This window comes from Typopeltis vanoorti, chromosome 2 (assembly GCF_054136105.1).
Source record: "Typopeltis vanoorti isolate ZY-2024b chromosome 2, IOZ_Tvanoo_1.0, whole genome shotgun sequence".
Lineage (NCBI taxonomy): Eukaryota > Metazoa > Arthropoda > Arachnida > Uropygi > Thelyphonidae > Typopeltis > Typopeltis vanoorti.
This window is the reverse complement of record NC_143550.1, coordinates 63,463,186-63,481,861: the sequence shown is the minus strand read 5'-3', so window position 1 is coordinate 63,481,861 and position 18,676 is coordinate 63,463,186. Positions and strand designations below refer to the sequence as shown.

General features: G+C 34.7%; 1 protein-coding gene across 8 annotated transcripts in view; it reads left to right on the top strand.

Annotated features, from left to right (window-relative positions):
* LOC150109091 (phospholipase D1-like) overlaps positions 1–18,676 on the top strand; it is a 584,228-nt gene that overhangs the window by 525,727 nt on the left and 39,825 nt on the right. For 7 of the 8 annotated variants that reach the window (XM_090411563.1, XM_090411593.1, XM_090411586.1 and 4 more), the window contains one exon: positions 12,639–12,703. The exons of the other annotated variant lie outside the window; for it this stretch is intronic. In XM_090411563.1, coding sequence (XP_090267689.1) covers positions 12,639–12,703 — 65 coding nt within the window. The remainder of the gene's footprint in view (positions 1–12,638; positions 12,704–18,676) is intronic. 8 annotated transcript variants of the gene reach the window in all.

Sequence of the window (18,676 nt, the reverse complement as noted above, 5' to 3'; positions counted from 1 at the left end):
AAGTGTTACTAGAAACAGAAGGGTGTTCTGTTTTTCAATCTCAATTGTGAACTGTATGCATTTGTGTTGTTTGTTTAGGTGGTTAAGGAAAGTATCTAGTGTCTGGCAGCCATGGGACCAGATCGCAAAAACATCATCAACGTATCTAAGGCAGACTTTGGGTTTAAAGGAGAGGAATCTAGAGCATGTTGCTCAAAATGTTCCATATAAATGTTAGCAATAGGATGAGGATAATGGTGAGCCCATGGCTGTGCCTTCTTTTTGTAGGTAGAAAGCGTTTTTCCATACAAAATAACCAGAACTTTATACATCTGCAAAGAGCGTTGTGATATCTGGAGTGAATTTGTTTTGTAAAAGAAGAATTGTGTCATTGATTGGGACATTTGTAAAGAGGGCAGAGACATCAAAACTGACTAATAAATCATCTTTTTCTAATTTAATGTCTTTGATTATGTTTATGAAGTGTTGTGTGTTTCTGATATAGGAGGGAAAATGATCTGCCAACTCCTTGAGTGTTGCTGCTAATTTCTTGGCTAGGTGATAATTCGGGCTATCTATTTCTTTGACTATCAGCTGGAGTGATGTGTTTGTTTTGTTTGTGTAACTTTGGTAGACTGTAAATTTTGGTAAACTTGATCATGCCCTGAACACTTTACATAGAATTGACTGGAAAAGCACCAGTTGTTTACATGACATGGTATGAATGCAAATTTAAGGAAGCCTGTGAGATTCTTATCAACCACCCCAATCTGAACAATAATGATGGTCTAAAAATCCCAAGCATATGGAAGGCACATATTCTACTCACAGAACCTTTCTCTCTAAGAGTTAGCTATAAACAGGAGTGTAGCTAATCCAGAATCCTAAATCTAAAAAAATAATAATTGTAACTTAAATATAAAGAGCTAATAAGCTTCATTTCGGCGATATAAACTTTATTTAAATTAAGGGAATATTAAATCCCACATTGTTTTAAAACCGAATAAGAAACTCAAAGATTGGAATCGGAGAGTTTCATGCCGAATATAGTAAACTATAAAGTATCGGCGATCACTAGCGTGAGCTAATGCAAGTGACCCTAGTACGTAGTACAATACCGGACAACTCATAGCAAAGGTGGTAAAGTTCTGATCGCTATTCTTAGGTATTTTCCATAATGTAAAAACGCATTTCCTAGGAAATGTATGCTGTTATTACATTATGGTGGGAGGTCACTACTCAGACCGGTTTCAGCCTTTTTTGAGGCTTCATCAGTGAGTAGCTAGACCAAATTAATACCAAAGTGTATAGCGAAAAGAACTTATATACTCTGCTATACGAGTTTCCAAATAGGTGCAACCATTAAGTTACTTAAATATAAAGAGCTAATAAGCTTCATTTCGGCGATATAAACATTATTTAAATTAGAGATATTAATCGCTATACGCTTTGCTATTAATTTGGTCTAGCTACTCACTGATGAAGCCTCAAAAAAGGCTGAAACCGGTCTGGGTAGTGACCTCCCACCATAATGTAATAACAGCATACATTTCCTAGGAAATGTGTTTTTACATTATGGAAAATACCTAAGAATAGCGATCAGAACTTTACCACCTTTGCTACGAGTTGTCCGGTATTGTACTACGTACTAGGGTCACTTGCATTAGCTACGCTAGTGATCGCCTATACTTTATAGTTTACTATATTCGGCATGAAACTCTCCGATTCCAATCTTTGAGTTTCTTATTCGGTTTTAAAACAATGTGGGATTTAATATCCCCTTAATTTAAATAACAATTGTAATGTTAAAAATAGGACATCATTGTTACTGAAAGAAGACTATCTATAAGAAAGAATGTTTTTCTCATGTTATCTTAAATAGAATTTAGCTTTGAATGTAGTTTCTAAATAATTAATTAATTTGTAATTTTTATTTTTTTCATTTTTTATTTATTTATTTTTTTTCACTAGAGGTCATGCCAATAGTGATCAGATCATTGTTTCTTTAGCTTACTGTGTGTAATGTAACTCAGCTTGTCTTTGTATATTTGTATATACTCCAGATGATGATCTTAATATGAAGATCGAAACTTCAGGAAATTAAAAGAGTTATTTATAACATGGTTGTAAAGTCCATAATATCTAAAATGAATGCTGATCACCATGCAACACTAAAAGAAAGGATATTTATTGCAAGGATAGAGGAATTGATTTCAGGTTTTGAAAGGATAATCCTTAGTAAAATATTTCACCCAATGAGTGACTGTTGTATCTGAAGGTTCAGCTACAACTGTGTTATTTCAACTCTATTAAACAACCTACAGCATCTAGTTTAATCAAGCTCAAAAAGTTGCAGTGGACAAGACATGTTTTTCAAATGGAAAATTCCTAAGAAGACTATAAATAGTAAAATATTTGGAAAAAGACCAAAAGGAAAACCAAGAACAAGATGGATAGATAGCATTAGTTAACATAACATCATATGAAAATGTCCAAACTGGAAAGCCCTTGAATAATCAAGGTTCATGGCAAAAAAAAAAAAAAAAAAAAAAAAAACCAGCAGGCCAAAAAGTTGATTTTGACTGTAGAGTCATAGGAATTAGAAGAGTCAGGATAACTTGAATGTGTTGATGACAGAAAACATGCAAGTACATAAATAAGCAGATCATTGTTGGTGAGGTAAGATTCACACTTACACATATATAAGTGAATCCATATATTCCTGTTGATCTCCACAGGAAAATGTGGATTCATGCAAAGGCAGATTACCACAATGAGTGCATACCAAGCAATTATGGGTGACTTCATAGAGGAAGGATAGGGCATAGCAAGATAGAAATAAAATTTATACATTTGCCAAGGGATTATAATCTGAAACAGCATGCTATTGAGGGGACCAGGGGGTTTGAGTGTTCTGGATCTAGACATAGCAACAGAAAATGTATCTGTAACCAAGGTAGACACTGCCACCAATTGGGGAAATTGACTATGCTGTCTTATTCTGGGAGGTTGCTAAACATGTGGAATTCTATACCAAGAAAGGATTTATGTTACACTATGGAGCTGGTAATTATGTCGGACTAGGAGTCAGCTTGGAGTACTACTGATATTCTTCCTTTGTAGCTCAAGAAGCTTCAAAGGAAGAATATCAGTAGTACATGGTAAGTAATCAGTGTTTTTTTTCAAACAAGCAGCATCAGACTGTATACCCATAGTCAGGAGGATAAACCAAGTAGTGGTTAACTCAATGAATAAAGATATAAGGCAGGAGCTGCAGAAAAAGAAAACATTGTGGAGAGAATATAAAGAAAAAGATGATCAGCATATTCATGAACAATATTAAATGCACACAAGAAAAGACTGCACTTTTTACCTAAAGTAATTCCAAACAAATTTTTTCATTATGTAACAAGTACAAGAAACAATGATATCAGTATCATCCAGGAGATTGATGTGACAATTGTATGGATGAACAGGAGATGCTCAACATATTCATAAATATCAATGCTAATACAGCATTGGGACTGGATGAGATATTGGCCTGTTTGCCACACAAATGTGCAAGAGAATTGGCAGTACCTCTGACAGACCAGAATTAGCAAATTACAAACTAATTAATATCTCAGGAGTGATGGTTAAAATATTAGAAAAGTTAGTTAAAGGTAAAATCTGGCAGTGGATGGGATACAGTAGTTTATGATGAGCAGCATGGTTTTGTAAAAGGTACATTCTGCCTGATTAAATTACATTTTATAACAGTGACAGCAGAACAGATAAGGGAAATGACTATTCCATGATACTGCTGGACAAAGACATTTGAAAGAATACCACATAGGAGATGATTATAAAAGTTGGAGCAAATGGGGAATGGGTGTAAAGCTGGTGGCATGTGTTTAGGGGATTGGGAGGGGTTACTGACAGACACCAGAAAGTAATATGGAGAGAATATAAAGTGATATTTCCATATCTCTATGACGGAGTGGAATCTAGGCTAGGAGAATAAGGGTGACTAGTTAGGAGTAAAGGTGGACAGAGATGTTGAAGGTCAGAGGGCATATTGCAAAAGTTGGCAAAATAACTAACTCAAAGGATTGCTTTGATGTTGAAAAACACACTAACAGTAAAGATAATGAAGTTATTATTTTCTCTTTATAAGGCTATGATTGACCACATCTTGACTATTTGATCACCTGATTTTCTTGGGGATTAAGAAGTGGTTTAGAGCATTAAGAGACAAGTGATCAAGCTGGTGACAGGTCTGTGAATGCTCCCTATGAGGATAGGTTGAAGTTGTATGGGTTGTCAAGTTTAATTGATAAAAGGTGGAAAAGAGGAGACATGATAGAAATTATGAGCTATTAAAGGAATTCTTTAAGATTGACAGGAAAGAAATTTTTCAATACAAGATGGATCAAGAGAACTAGGAGTTAAACTTGGATGTTGTGTAAGAATGTGGTTAGTAAAGGTGTGTGTGGACTAGATTTTTGCTTGGAGAGTGGTGAATGAGTGGAATGGATTGCCAGAATTAGTTGAGTGCCCTTTTGCAGTGAATCAGTTTAGTATCAGTCTTTACAATGAGTCCTTTTTGACTCCATGGAGATATACCCATATAATAATATCTGTTGTCTCTATGTTCTGTTACGTGACATTTTGACATATATAGTTTATCCAAATTTGCACTAGAGATACTGACATAAGGGAGAAAAGATCAGAATGCTTTCTTCTTTTCAGTTGCCATTAATATGGAGACTGAAAGAATTCTGTGTGAATTTACTTTTGCACATAATATTTAATCTTACCAGCAGAAGTGTTTCACATGATCTGTAATCCATATAATACAGGTTAAGGGAATCTTTTGTGTTCAATACTTGTCAAAAATATTCTTCTGTGTCAGAGAAGGAAATATTTCCATCAAATGATTTCAGAGGAAAACTACCTGGAAACTCACTTTCTGTATTATGTGTAAATTAAAGATACCAAGAAATTATATACTTGGTTTAATCCTTTGTACAAGTGTAAGCAAACAAGTTTGCACCTGAACTATTTTCAGGACTGGGGCTTATTTGTATATTCCCATATCGCTCTCTCTCTATTATGATAATATAAGATCTGTACTGTTCCTGAGAACCCTTTTTTTTGACTAGGTTTCTCTTTTGTTCTTTGCCTCTTTTGAAGTATTCTTGCTTGCATAAATCTTACTTGCAACGTTCATTGGGGAAATTGCTCTGTTTCCTACATTTTTTTTTCTTTCCTTTTTATAGATGGGTAGTTTAAGAATGTTCTCATCATTGGAATTCAACCTTCTACCTAGGTTTACTGATTATGTAGTGTAGCTACCATAAAACTTTTATATCTCTATTTCTGATTGAATATCTAATGCAGGTGCTTTTCCGTATCTCAGTTTCTTATGATTTCTACCTTGGGTATTGATATGTATCCCGTTGCATTTCTCTTAAGTATATTCTGTCTCTTATTATCTCATTTAACAACTTTTCAAAGTAATTACTTTAGATATCGAGAATATCCATATGTTCAGTTTTTATTGTTACGATTAGGATCTATGATTCCTTTTATGATACTCTTTCCTCCATTTCTAACCTCCAGAACATTTTTGTCCCTTGTGTGATTGGTATTTATCTTCTGTATTCTTCCCAATCTTTTCCTGACTTGTATTTAGCTGCTTGCTTTTATATATAACTCAGCTTCCTTTCATTTTGTTCTACAGAGACACAAGTTGACTTACTTGCCCAGAACTTTCGATACTATTTCTTCTTTTCAAGATTGTCACTTTAACTTCTTTTGTCCATTATGAAGTTTCGTTTTCACTTGCAACTACCTTCACCACATGCTTTCTCAGCTGAATCAGTATGTTAAGATTTTGCCATTGTGTGTCTAAGATGGGTCTTGTTTACACTTCCCTTGCTTTATTCTTTTTTTCTTAAATTTTTATAGATTGTGGTCAGAAAAGACTTAACAGAAAAAAGAAGAAATGTGAACCTTTGGGAAAAGAAAGATTTAGAACAGCTGAAAGCAAATTTTCAAAGACAAGCTAGGAAAAATAGATAAACACCTGAACAACCCCCCCCCCCTTATCTTCAAGTTTGCTTTCCACAGTTTCAGTTACCTGTGGTCAACCCAGTCCGAAAATATTAAATGGAAAATTCCAGAAATAAACAATTCATAAGTTTTAAATAGCATGATGAAATCTCACGCTGTTCATTGCATCCACCCTGTACTGTATACGCTACCCACCGATAGTCTCAGCAGCCATCTCGTAGTGCTTGTGTTCAAGTAACCCTTATTTTACTTAATAATGGTCCCAAAGTGCAAGAGTAGTGATGCTGGCAATTCAGATATGCCAAAGAGAAGTAAAGTACTTCCTTTAAGTGAAATGGTGAAACCTTTTCTTTTTTGTGTTACGGTGATCAGCATTCATTTCAGACAAATTAAGGTCCTCATCTGGAGTATACACATATATACAGAGACAATCTCTATTACATTTCACACAGTATGCCGAAGAGACAATGATTTGATCAATGGTATTCTACTGGCCTGACCTCTAGTAAAAAAAATTAAAATAAAATAACTACATCAAAGCTATATTCTATTTATGATGACATCAGAGAACAATTTCATATAGATAGTTTTATTATAGCAAAATTGTTTCCCTAATTTAACATGAGAGTTGTTATGTTAGAGTTAAGATCCTGGATTACCTACAGTTCTATTTATAATTTAACTTTTAGGCAGAAAGGTTATCTGGGTAGAATATGTTCCTTCCATATTCTTAGGATTTTTAGACCATCATTTATTGTTAAGATTAGGATGGTTGATAAGAATTTCACAGACCTCCTTAAATTTACGTTCATACCATGTTTTGGTGTGATGTAAACAACAGATGTCTTTCCAGTCAATTCTATGTAGAGTATTCAGAGCATGATCAGAAAGGCCAACTTTACTATAGTTATTAATATTAAATGGGGTGGAAGGGGTGGTGAAGCGCAATACATAGCCTCTCCCACTCAAATGTCAACCTCACCTTTCCGTGGTCCACCCTGTTCTAAAAGTACAAACGAGGCACTGGCGACCGACTATGGGCGGTATAACCTTAACACCCTAACAGAGTAAATGCTGTTAGGCGTTAGGTAGCAGCCCTACCACTGGACTTACCCAGCAACAGGTTAGTAACCTGCCCTGGGGAAATTCAAAATACTTTCAAGTTTCATGCAAAGAAAAGCCGGACGGACTGTCAGGGAAAAGACCACAACACAGGAAACGGTAAACGAAATTGGAAAAAGGAACACATAATGAAGATTGCAACATGGAATGTGAGAAGCATTGCACACAAAGAAGAAGAACTTGATAAACAACTAAACCAAGCTAACATAAAGATATGTATAGTAACAGAAACAAAGAAAAAACAAAAAGGTACAAAAGAAACAACTATATACAAATCTACAGTGGGGTAAAAAAAGAAGAAAGAGCAAAAGCAGGTATAATGATTATGGTACATAAATCCCTAAAGAACAATATTGTAAGTATAATTTCTGGGAAATTCCCATGCTACTCCTCTAAAACACTATTAATATAATTAACGGCTATTTTAGCCTGTTTTTGTTTAGGAGTGTCCCTTATATTTAATACATTGGCTAACATAACTCAAACGGGGTATATATATATATAATTTAGAACATTACGGGCGAGTGTAGAAGGCAATTATGGCAGAATAAAAAATGTTGAAAAATTAAGTACATACCTTGATTTTGGTTTAAAGATGCCTTCTAAATCCAAGCTCTTGTGGAAGGGGGGGGGAAGAGAGGGAAAGAACATGGGGATGTACTTGGGACACGCGAAATAAGTTTGGGAACCCGGGTTACTATGAATAATATATATATAAATATATATATATATATTATTTTGTTGTGGGGAGAGGGGGGGTGGAACAGAAGGGGAAGGGTATCCTTATGTGGAAACTGGGGCAAGGGTTTACGGGGTGTGGACCGTTTCGGTCATCGTCTGACCATCGTCGGAACTTTGTAGGAATGACTGTAGGGGAACATGGGAATGTCCCAAGTACATCCCCATGTTCTTTCTCCTCCCCCCCCCCTTCCACAAGAGCTTGGATTTAGAAGGCATCTTTAAACCAAAATCAAGGTATGTACTTAATTTTTCGACATTTTTTATTCTGCCATAATTGCCTTCTACACTCGCCCGTAATGTTCTAAATTATATATATATATATACCCCTTTTGAGTTATGTTAGCCAATGTATTAAATATAAGGGACACTCCTAAACAAAAACAGGCTAAAATAGCCGTTAATTATATTAACAATATTGTATATTACAACTATTTGAATGAAAGACTAATAGAAATTAGACTCAAGACATTAAGAGGCCACATAACAATAATTGGTGCATATGCACCAGAAGAGGGAAAAGAAGAAGACAGTAATATATTTTATAAAGAATTACAGAATGCCATAGATAAAACAAATAAAACTGACTATTTACTGCTAGCAGGAGATTTAAATGCCAGAATAGGAAACAAAAAATACAAAACAAACATAGGTAAATTTGGCGAAGATACATGTAATCAAAATGGTTGCAGATTGCGCGATTTTGTCATTTATAATAATATGAGAATAATGAATTCAATGTTTAAACACGAGGAAATACATAAATATACTTGGTCAACCAGAGGATACAAATTTTAAATTAGCGGAGTTAATTTTAGACGTAAGAGCATATCGAGGCTTTGAATTAAACTCTGATCATTATATGGTATCAGCAAAAATTCGTTTTAAACCAAAGTGGCTAAAAACACATAGAATTGAAAATTCTTACCAGCCGAGATACAAAATTTCTTCATTACAGGATCCTCAAGTTAGACTACAATATCAAAAATGCACAAACTTAAAAACAGAAACCACACATGAATCAAGTGACATAGAAGATGAATGGGAAAATTTGAAACAAATTCTCACAAAAGCAGCAACAGAAACCTTAGGAATAAAGCACAAATGGATTAGAAAAAGAGGACTATGAGACTGGAACAAAAGAAATAGAAAATATAATAAAAACCAAAAAAGACAGTTACCAGAAATGGCTAAATTCCAAAACAATAGAAGCAGAAATAGAGTATAAAAGAAATAGTGCAATTGCAAAACGAGAAGTAAGGAAAAAACATAGAGAAAGATGGAACAATTTCGTAACAGAACTAGAAAAGGATTTATTTAAGCCACAACCCAAAACCTATAAAGTAATAAAATACATGAATAAAGAAATAAAAGAAAAGATAAAAATACAAACAATAGATTTAGAAAAATGGGTGACCTATTTCCAAAATCTCTGGACAGATGAGAACAATGAATTAAAATTTTATAAGACAAAGAATGACCTAATAGAAAATATCACAATGTTAGAACTGAAAAATATAATAAAGAAGATGAAAAATAGGAAAATGCCAGGAGAAGACAATATAAATATAGAACTATACAAAAATGCAGGTGAAAAATTTAATGAAAGACTTTTGAAATTTTTTAATATGGTTTGGATGTCCAGAAAAACCCCTAACTCTTGGAAAAAAGCACTGGTCATCCCAATCTATAAAAAAGGAAATAAAGACAATTGCAATAATTATAGGGGAATTACCCTGCTGAATACAGGATATAAAATATATGCAGGAATATTAAAAGAGAAACTAAGCAGCATTGTAGAAAACAAATTACTAGAAGAACAAAATGGCTTCCGAAAAGGCCGATCCTGCATAGATCCAATTTTTACTTTAAAATTATTAATAGAAAAGAGAAGAGAATTTCAAAAAGAAACACATGTGGCGTTTATTGGTTATGAAAAAGCGTTTGACAAAATTAGTCGACAAAAATTGTTTAAAATATTAACCAATTTAAACATACCAAACCAACTTTTACAATCTATTCAAGAAATATATACAGGAAATAAAATAGCAGTTAAATTAGAACACACCTCAGAATGGAAAGATATATCAAGAGGAGTACGACAAGGATGTACCCTCTCACCTCTGCTTTTCAATATATATATAAATGAAATATTAACAATCTGGAAACAGCATAACCCATTTGGTATACAAATGACCCCGCAAATGAAGATAGATACACTACTATTTGCAGATGATCAAATAGTATTAACTACATCAGAAGATGACTTACAAAGATCATCAAAATCATTAAATGATATCTCAAAGCAATATAATATGACAATATCCAAAGAAAAAACAAAAATAATGGCATTCAAAGGAGAAAACCTAAAATAGTGATAGATAATAAAATACTAGAACAAGTAAACACTTTCAGATACTTGGGATGTGATCTATCATACGAAGAAGAAAAAGACATAGACACTAAAATATCAAACTTTGTCAAAGTAAATGGCATAATAAATAGTATATTTAAGCCATCCCTGGTACAAAAACACACTAGAATCAGACTATATAATGTCTTGTCAAAACCAACTCTACTATACGGAAGTGAAACATGGACCATGAAAAGGAAAGATGAAAAACGAATTCAAACAGCAGAAATGAAGTTCCTCAGAAAAATAGCTGGATATACCAAGTGGGACCACAAAACAAATGAAGAAATCTTACAATCCCTAAAAATCAAACCAATTAATTACTACATAAGACAGTATAAACAAAAATGGCTAGAACATTTAAATCGAATGGACAACAGCAGACTACCAAAAATATTATACAGATACAAAATAAGTGGAAAAAGAAGAATCGGAAGACCAAGAAAGAGATGGCATGAGACCGGAACAGGCCACATGGCTTATATTCCATGATAGGAAGAAGAAAAAGAAGATTAAATTTAATATGCCATTTCTTTTCTTTTTTTTTCTTTTTTTTTTTTTTTGGATAGGATTTGTGCATCTGGTTTCCTAAAATACAAGATATACAACCTTAAAGCCATCTTTTAAACCTTCTGCAAAAAAACTAAAGAACTTAACTCATCCGAGGATCCACTTCCTTTGCTAGCCCACCCTGGAGCATACTATATTCATTGCACTTGTAATTTGTCCTATATAGGGGAAACACACACACACGCACACAGAATCCAAATAGTTCTGTCAGGTTTGGTGATAAAAGTACTGAAAAAATTGGTCAAAAAGAGAATTCAAGAATGAGTGGATAAAAATATGATACTGTATGAGGGACAACATGGCTTTGTGAGGTCAATCATGCCTTAGTAATTTACTGTCTATTTATAATAAGGTAACAGCAGAGTTGGATAAAGGATATGGTTTCACGATGATTCTGCTGTATTTTGCAAAGACATTTGACAGAATACCACATGGAACTCTGTTATGCAAATTAGAGATATCAAGAGGGTGGCTTCTGGACAGATATCAAAAAGTGGTATATGGTAGGACAAAATTGAGGCAAAAATAGGTGACTAGTGGTATACTGCAAGGTTCAGCATTGGAAACATTGCTGTTTAATTTGTGCATAAATGATATAGGAAATAACCTGAAAGGAAATATAGGATATATTAGAAACTGTTTAGCTGTTTGTTGATGATGCAAAATTAGGTAGAGTAATAGTTAATCAAAGTGATGTGGAGAGTTTGCAGAACAATTTAAATAAGATGTCAGTATGAGCAAAATATAATGGGTGTCAGTTCAGTGTGAAGAAATGTAAAGTTATGCAGTTTGGGATAAATAGATTACAAGCTGTGTATCAAATTGATGGCACTGTACTCTAAAAAATAGATGATGCTAGAGATTTGTGGGTGGTGGTAGACAGAGTTAAAGTTTGGAAGACGTATTGCTAAGGTAGCCCATAAGATTACTTGGCTATTGAAGAACACGTTAACGAGTAAAGATAAGGAAGTTGTTATTCCACTTTATAAGGCCTTGATACTCCCATGTCTGGACTGGTCTCCTGGGTTTCTTGGGGATGAGGAAGTGGTGGAGAAGATTCAGAGGTGAGTGACCAAGATGGTGAGTGGTCTGTGGAGTGTTCCCTATCTTCTATTGAGGGTATGTGTATTGCAAAAATTGGTTGATAGGAGAAAAGAGGGGATATGATAGAAACATTTAAGTTGCTTAAAGGATTTTATAGGATTGATGCATGGGAAATGTTTCAGCTAGAACAAGGGGGTTATCCCTGGAAGTTGAATAAAAGCGTGATTAGTTGGAGTGTGAAGACTAGATTTTTTGCTTGAAGAGTTGAATGAGTGAAAAGGGTTGCCAGGGTCAGTTTTGAGTGTTTTATGTGTTAATGCATTCGAGAAGAGATATGATAGATTGTGTGGATAGTTTGGATCTCCCTCGATGAGTCTTCGGACTCCATGGAGATGTCCATGCAATTATAATAATAATAGTCTTGCATGACCAGGATTGAAAAATGAAAGATGGGAAGCCTGTCTAGTATCAGCATGGACATATCTGTCTAATATTTGCATTTCTTCTGTGTTCTTTTAATTTCTCAAATATATCTGACTCTTAGAAGCATAATTGGCAGGGTTTTTTTTTGTCAAAGGTAAAGTTTGAACTTCACTATATATACAGCTCTGTGAACATTCATTTTTGATTATTAATTATTTAATCATGCAATAAGTTTTGTTGTAATGATTTCTTAATTAATGAAATAATTTAATATGATTAATGTTTTTTATAGTTGATCCGACTAATTATATCTGTTTCTGTGGCTTGAGGACTTATGGAGAACTGAATGACAAGCTTGTAAGTATTTTAACTATTAAATGCATTAATGGTAACATAGTTTGGCTGCAGTATTATTTTTACATTAAAAGCTCACTATAACAAATCTCTAGAAATCAGAAAGCTTGTTTCTGATTTCTAGAGATTCAAGAAATACACACACACACACACACACACACACACACACACACACACACACACACACACACACACACACACACACAGAATAACTCAGTAATTGTGATTCTCAATTATGAATCTCACCCCCCCCCAGCAGCATTGTTAGGGTTTCTCTTGCAATCATAATTTTATTCAGCCCCCCCCCCAAGGCATTATAATTGATTCTCAATTATGAATCCCCCCACCACCACCAGCAGCATTGTTAGATTTCTCTTACAATCATTATTTTATCCTGCCCCCAAGGCACTTCATTTGGCTCATAACATTAGTTGTGGTTATCTGTGGTCACCTGGTTTCTGTGAAGATGGAGTGATTGCCAACAATCCATTGGAGGACAACTAAGATATCTGGCCAATGAAACTGTATATATATAAGAACAAATTGTGAGAATATAGTATTCAAAGCTTAAGATGGAGGAAACAAGATATGATAGAAACATGCACGTTAATAAGGAGATCTTACAATTCTCGTATAAAGGCTTATGCTTTGGTTACACATGATTATTAATTAACTTAAGAAATTCACAACTTATACTAGAATATAAATTAAACTTTAATCTATATTTCCAATATTTCTGCAACGTGACGTTGCCATCTTCAAAGGAACTTAACATAAAGATGCAGACACTACACACAGTAAATGAGGAGGAAGCAAGGAAGCTATTGTTTCTCCTAAAAGTCCTCATGGTGCCCCTTAGCGGGCTATGTAGGTATTCTTGGCTGTTGATTTGAAGGTTTCTTGATGTACGTCTCCCAAATTTGGGGCAGTCTCATGCAACCAAATTTGAGGTTTGGCATGTTTCTTAGGGCTGAGGCTGATTCCATGAAAAGTATTTCAAATTTGAACTTGCTGTGGTATATTATTGTGGCTTTTTTCCACCGTATTCTGTGGCGTGTATCCAGAACATGGTCTGCAAGACCAGAGTGGCTATACTGGTGAAAATGGATGTAGTCCTTGTGTTCTGAAATTCTGATGTTTGCTATCCTGCCTGTTTGGCCAAAGTAGGACAGCTTACAGCTGCAAGGGACCTGGTATACACCAGGTAGGTCTAGGGGAAGTGGTTGGTCTTTAGTGGAGCAGGTAAGAGATGCCAGTTTTCTATATGGTCTGTAACATTGATTTAATTAGTTTCTCTGTTTTCTTTTTTGTTCTATTGGTTGGGTCATAGTTAACACATTGGTATGTACTATTCTCAGAGACCAGCAGATTCATTTTTTCTAAGTAAGTGGTTTGGTTTAGAATAACGGTGGCACTTCCTTTATCGGCTGTAGTTATTACTATGTCCATCAGCTTCCAAACTCAAGTTATCAGCAACACTTTTCTAAAAAATGTTACAGCCAAAACACTATTAACAAAATTCTCTACAAGACCTCAATAAATAACAAAGATAAACCAGACTACATAACCATTCCTTACATTAAAGGGACATCAGATAAAATAAACAGAATACTACAAAAATACAATCTCAGCGCCACCTTTAAACCTCCTGCAAAATTAAAAAGCTTACTCAACTCATCCAAAGACCCAATCGCCCCGCTGGCCCACCCTGGAGTATACCGTTTTTATTGCACCTGTAATATACCATATATAGGGGAATCAGGATACACAATTCCGATCTGACAAAAGGAACATAAACGACACATTAAATATAATAACTATGGTGTGCTGGCCTTTCTGATCATGACCTAAACATTTTACATAGAATTGACTGGAAAAGCACCAGTTGTTTACATCATACCAAAACATGGTGTGAATGCAAATTTAAGGAAGCCTGTGAGATTCTTATATAACCACCCCAATCTGAACAATAATGATGGTCTAAAAATCCCAAGCATATGGAAGGCACATATTCTACCCACAGAATCTTTCTCTCTAAGAGTTAACTATAAACAGGACTGAAGATAATCCTAAATCTAAAATGACAATTGTAATGTTAAAAATAGAACATCATTGTTACTGAAAGAAGACTGTCTATATGAAAGAATGTTTTTCTCGTGTTATCTTAAATAGAATTTAGCTTTCATATAGTTTCTAAATAATTAATTTGTAATTTTATTTTTTTCACCAGAGGCCATGCCAGTAGAATAACCGGTGATCAAATCATTGTTTCTTTAGCTTACATTGTGTAATGTAACTCAGCTTGTCCTTGTATATTTTTATATATTCCAGATGATGATCTTAATATGAAGATCGAAACTTCGGTGAAATTAAAAGAGTTATTTATCACATAGTTGTAAAGTCCATAATTTCTAAAAGTAAAATGAAAAAATGTTCAAAATGCTATTTATATGGGGTAAATGAGACACTCTACAATGCAATACATAGATTATGTTTAAATTGCTAGAATGCGAGAAAAAACATGAAGAGGTTTGTAAAATCAGGTCTATGTGGATCACATTGTGAAAGAACATGGCACTAAACCTGATGTCCAACTCAGCTTATTACTTTATGCATATCTTGTTATACTCTAAAATAAATCCAGTTACAGAAAGTTGTCAGGACTCTTAAATAAGTTTGGTTTGAAAACAGTAAAAAAAAGACCATGCATTCCCAATTGGAGATCTGTAGAACAAATAAAATATTTCCATTTGTTTAAATATACCATATTTGCCAGCATATAAGATGCACCCCATTTTGTGTACACATTTTTTAGGAAAAAAACTTTAGCACTGAATATTATAATGAATTTACACTATTTCAAATATAAAGTAATAAGTAGGTCTACTTTCTGATTTAGAAGAGGTTTCAAGTGTCTTTCATTTAGCTCTGGAGATGAATTTCTGGGCTAAATGAAGAGACACTTGAAACCTCTTCTAAATCAGAATCTGGGTCCTCATACAACAAATTGTCCTCTGTACTGTCCAGTGTGTTACTAATGCCACACTTCTTACATGATTTAACCAATGTCTCAGTTTTCACAGCATCCCATGAAGCTTTGACCCACTCACAAACTTGCAAAATGCTAGGCCTTCTTCCTGATGGCTTAACCTCAAAATTTAAGACTGCATCCACTTCTCCTTCATAAATCTCTTAAATGGTTTATTAATACAGACATCTAAAGGTTGAAGCTGACAAGTTAGACCTCCTGGAATTACAGCTAATCAAGTTTTCAATTCCTTGAGTTTATTTGTAACATCTTCTGTTTTGTGAGAATGAACTGACCCTATACCAGAAGGGCAGGCCACAGAAAAGCGGGACTTTCAGTCCCACTTTTCTGTGGTCTAAAATCCAAGTATTCAGTTCTGCCTCAAGTTCTGGCCATTTTGCAGTTCCACTTCGTAGGTTATATTTACCATGATTTGCTTTTTTTTAGATCCTCTTCCTGATTCCGCCATGTTCTTATCATTTTATCATTTGGGGATTGCTCGAAATGTCTCTGCAGCCCTGTTTCCATGTTCTTTAGCATACACAATCACGTGTAGCTTGTATGCAATATTGTAACAATGCCGACGTTTTTCAGCCATAATTTGCCAAGAAATTTAGAGAACATTTAACGGCAGATCTGCGATATAACAGCTGTGATCATTGATGACAGTGCATGCTCATCCACCGAACTCTACGTAACTGGAATGCTCTCACACACTGCAAGGAAGCAAGAAAGAAATCACGTAACTCAGAACAGAGAAAATTTCCACAAATGAAAGCAATAAAAAACTGAGTATCGGCATATAAGTTGCACCCTGTTTTTTTTTTCAGACCTGTTTTCAAAGGATAAAAGTGCGTCTTATATGCCGGCAAATACGGTAATTTATAATTAAATGTGGAATTAGATAATATAAGAAGCCGGTATGTTGAATATATTTATATGGAATAAGCAAAATTAATCCAAACAATCAACTAGCAGTGTGCACGACAATGTTCAAACCATGTTTCACTTAAGGAACGTTCAACTGTTTTATTTCTAACTGAACTTTTAACTTTCCTTAACATTGGTTTGAATCTAGCCATCGAAGACTAAAGGCCACAGATATGGGAATTCTGAGAAAAATTGGTGAATTAAACAGATCTCATCAATGGTAGTCATATTAACAATGAAATTATTAAGAAAGAACTTGACATTGTTAGTATTCAGGAATGTTTTAGTGAGACTCGTTTCATGTGATATGATTAATTAAACAGAATGGGAGAGTAATGGTTAGCAAAGCAAGTGTTTAATATAATAGCTGGCCTGGTTGGCCGAGTAGTTAGCATATCTGCTCTCCAGCCAAAAGGCTGCTGGTTTGATTCCTGCTGTGGGCATAAATATTTGTTACTTAAATATAAAGAGCCAATAGGCTTCACTTCGGTGATATAAACATTACTTAAATCAAGGGGATATTAAATCCCACATTGTTTTAAAACCGAATAAGAAACTCAAAGATCGGAATCAGAGAGTTTCATGCCGAATATAGTATAATAAACTATAAAAGTATTGGCGATTACTAGCGTGAGCTAATGCAAGTAGTCCTAGTACATAGTACAATCTCGGGCAACTCGCAGCAAAGGTGGTAAAGTTCTGATCGCTATTCTTGGTATTTTCCATAATGTAAAAACACATTTCCTAGGAAATGTATGCTGTTATTACATTATGGTGGGAGGTCACCACCTAGACCAGTTTCAGCCTTTATTGAGGCTTCATCAGTGAGTAGCTAGACCAAATTAATAATACCAACAGGTATAGTAGAAAGAACGAAAAGAAATAAGAAATGTGTTTTTACATTATGGGAAAATACCAAGAATAGCGATCAGAACTATACCACCTTTGCTGCGAGTTGCCCGAGATTGTACTACGTACTAGGACTACTTACATTAGCTCACGCTAGTAATCGCCGATACTTTTATAGTTTATTATACTATATTCAGCATGAAACTCTCTGATTCCAATCTTTGAGTTTCTTATTCGGTTTGAAAACAATGTGGGATTTAATATCCCCTTGATCTAAGTAATGAATATTTGTGATTGTGAAAATAGTAATGGTGGTGGGTGGTAGATGCTGTTGGTGTAGTTGTGGTTCATTGGTGGATTGAATGTTGGAGACAGTTGTAGAGTAGGACCCTCCCTTGATGAGTCTTTGGACTCCCTGGAGGTGTCATGTAATAGCAATATAATCCATTAAAAGAAATTTTTGTTTTAGCAGGCCTCCATGGGGCAATCGGTTAGCACGTTCGGCTGGTAACCGAAGGGTTGGTGGTTCAAGCCCATTCAGTGGCATAAAATGTACATTTTTTTTCAGCCTGGTTGGCTGAGTGGTTAGCGTATCCACTCTCCAGCAAAAGGCTGTGGGTTCAAATCCCATCGTGGGCATGGATGTTTGCGATTGTCTGTGAAAATATTAGTGGTGGACATTAGATAATGTTGGTGTAAATGATGCAGTTGAGAGCTGTAGAGTAGGTGCCCTCCCTCGATGAGTCTTAGACTCCCTGGAGTTGTCAAATAATAATAATTATATGAGGATTACAGAAAAAGACGCAGGGGGGGGGTGAACAAGATCTAGGTACATTGATGCTGTTAATGGTACCTTAGAAGATATAACTTAATATTGACATCAACCCACCCTCAACCAAAATTATGGGTTAAATGTCCCAAGCATTTTAATTGTTCATCAACAAATCACATAGCATCTGGAAAAAGAACTTTAAACAATTATTCACACAGGAATAACCCACATATTGAATACCAGGAAGAATAGAAATTTAATTTGATAATGACCTAGTGGCTTTCAGACAAAAAATAAAACTTAAAATAACAGGACTATGGGAAACCCTTAACTAGCAACTGCTGATATAGTTTTACCAATTTATTTTTGTTTTACCAGAGGTAAGGCTACAAGCACT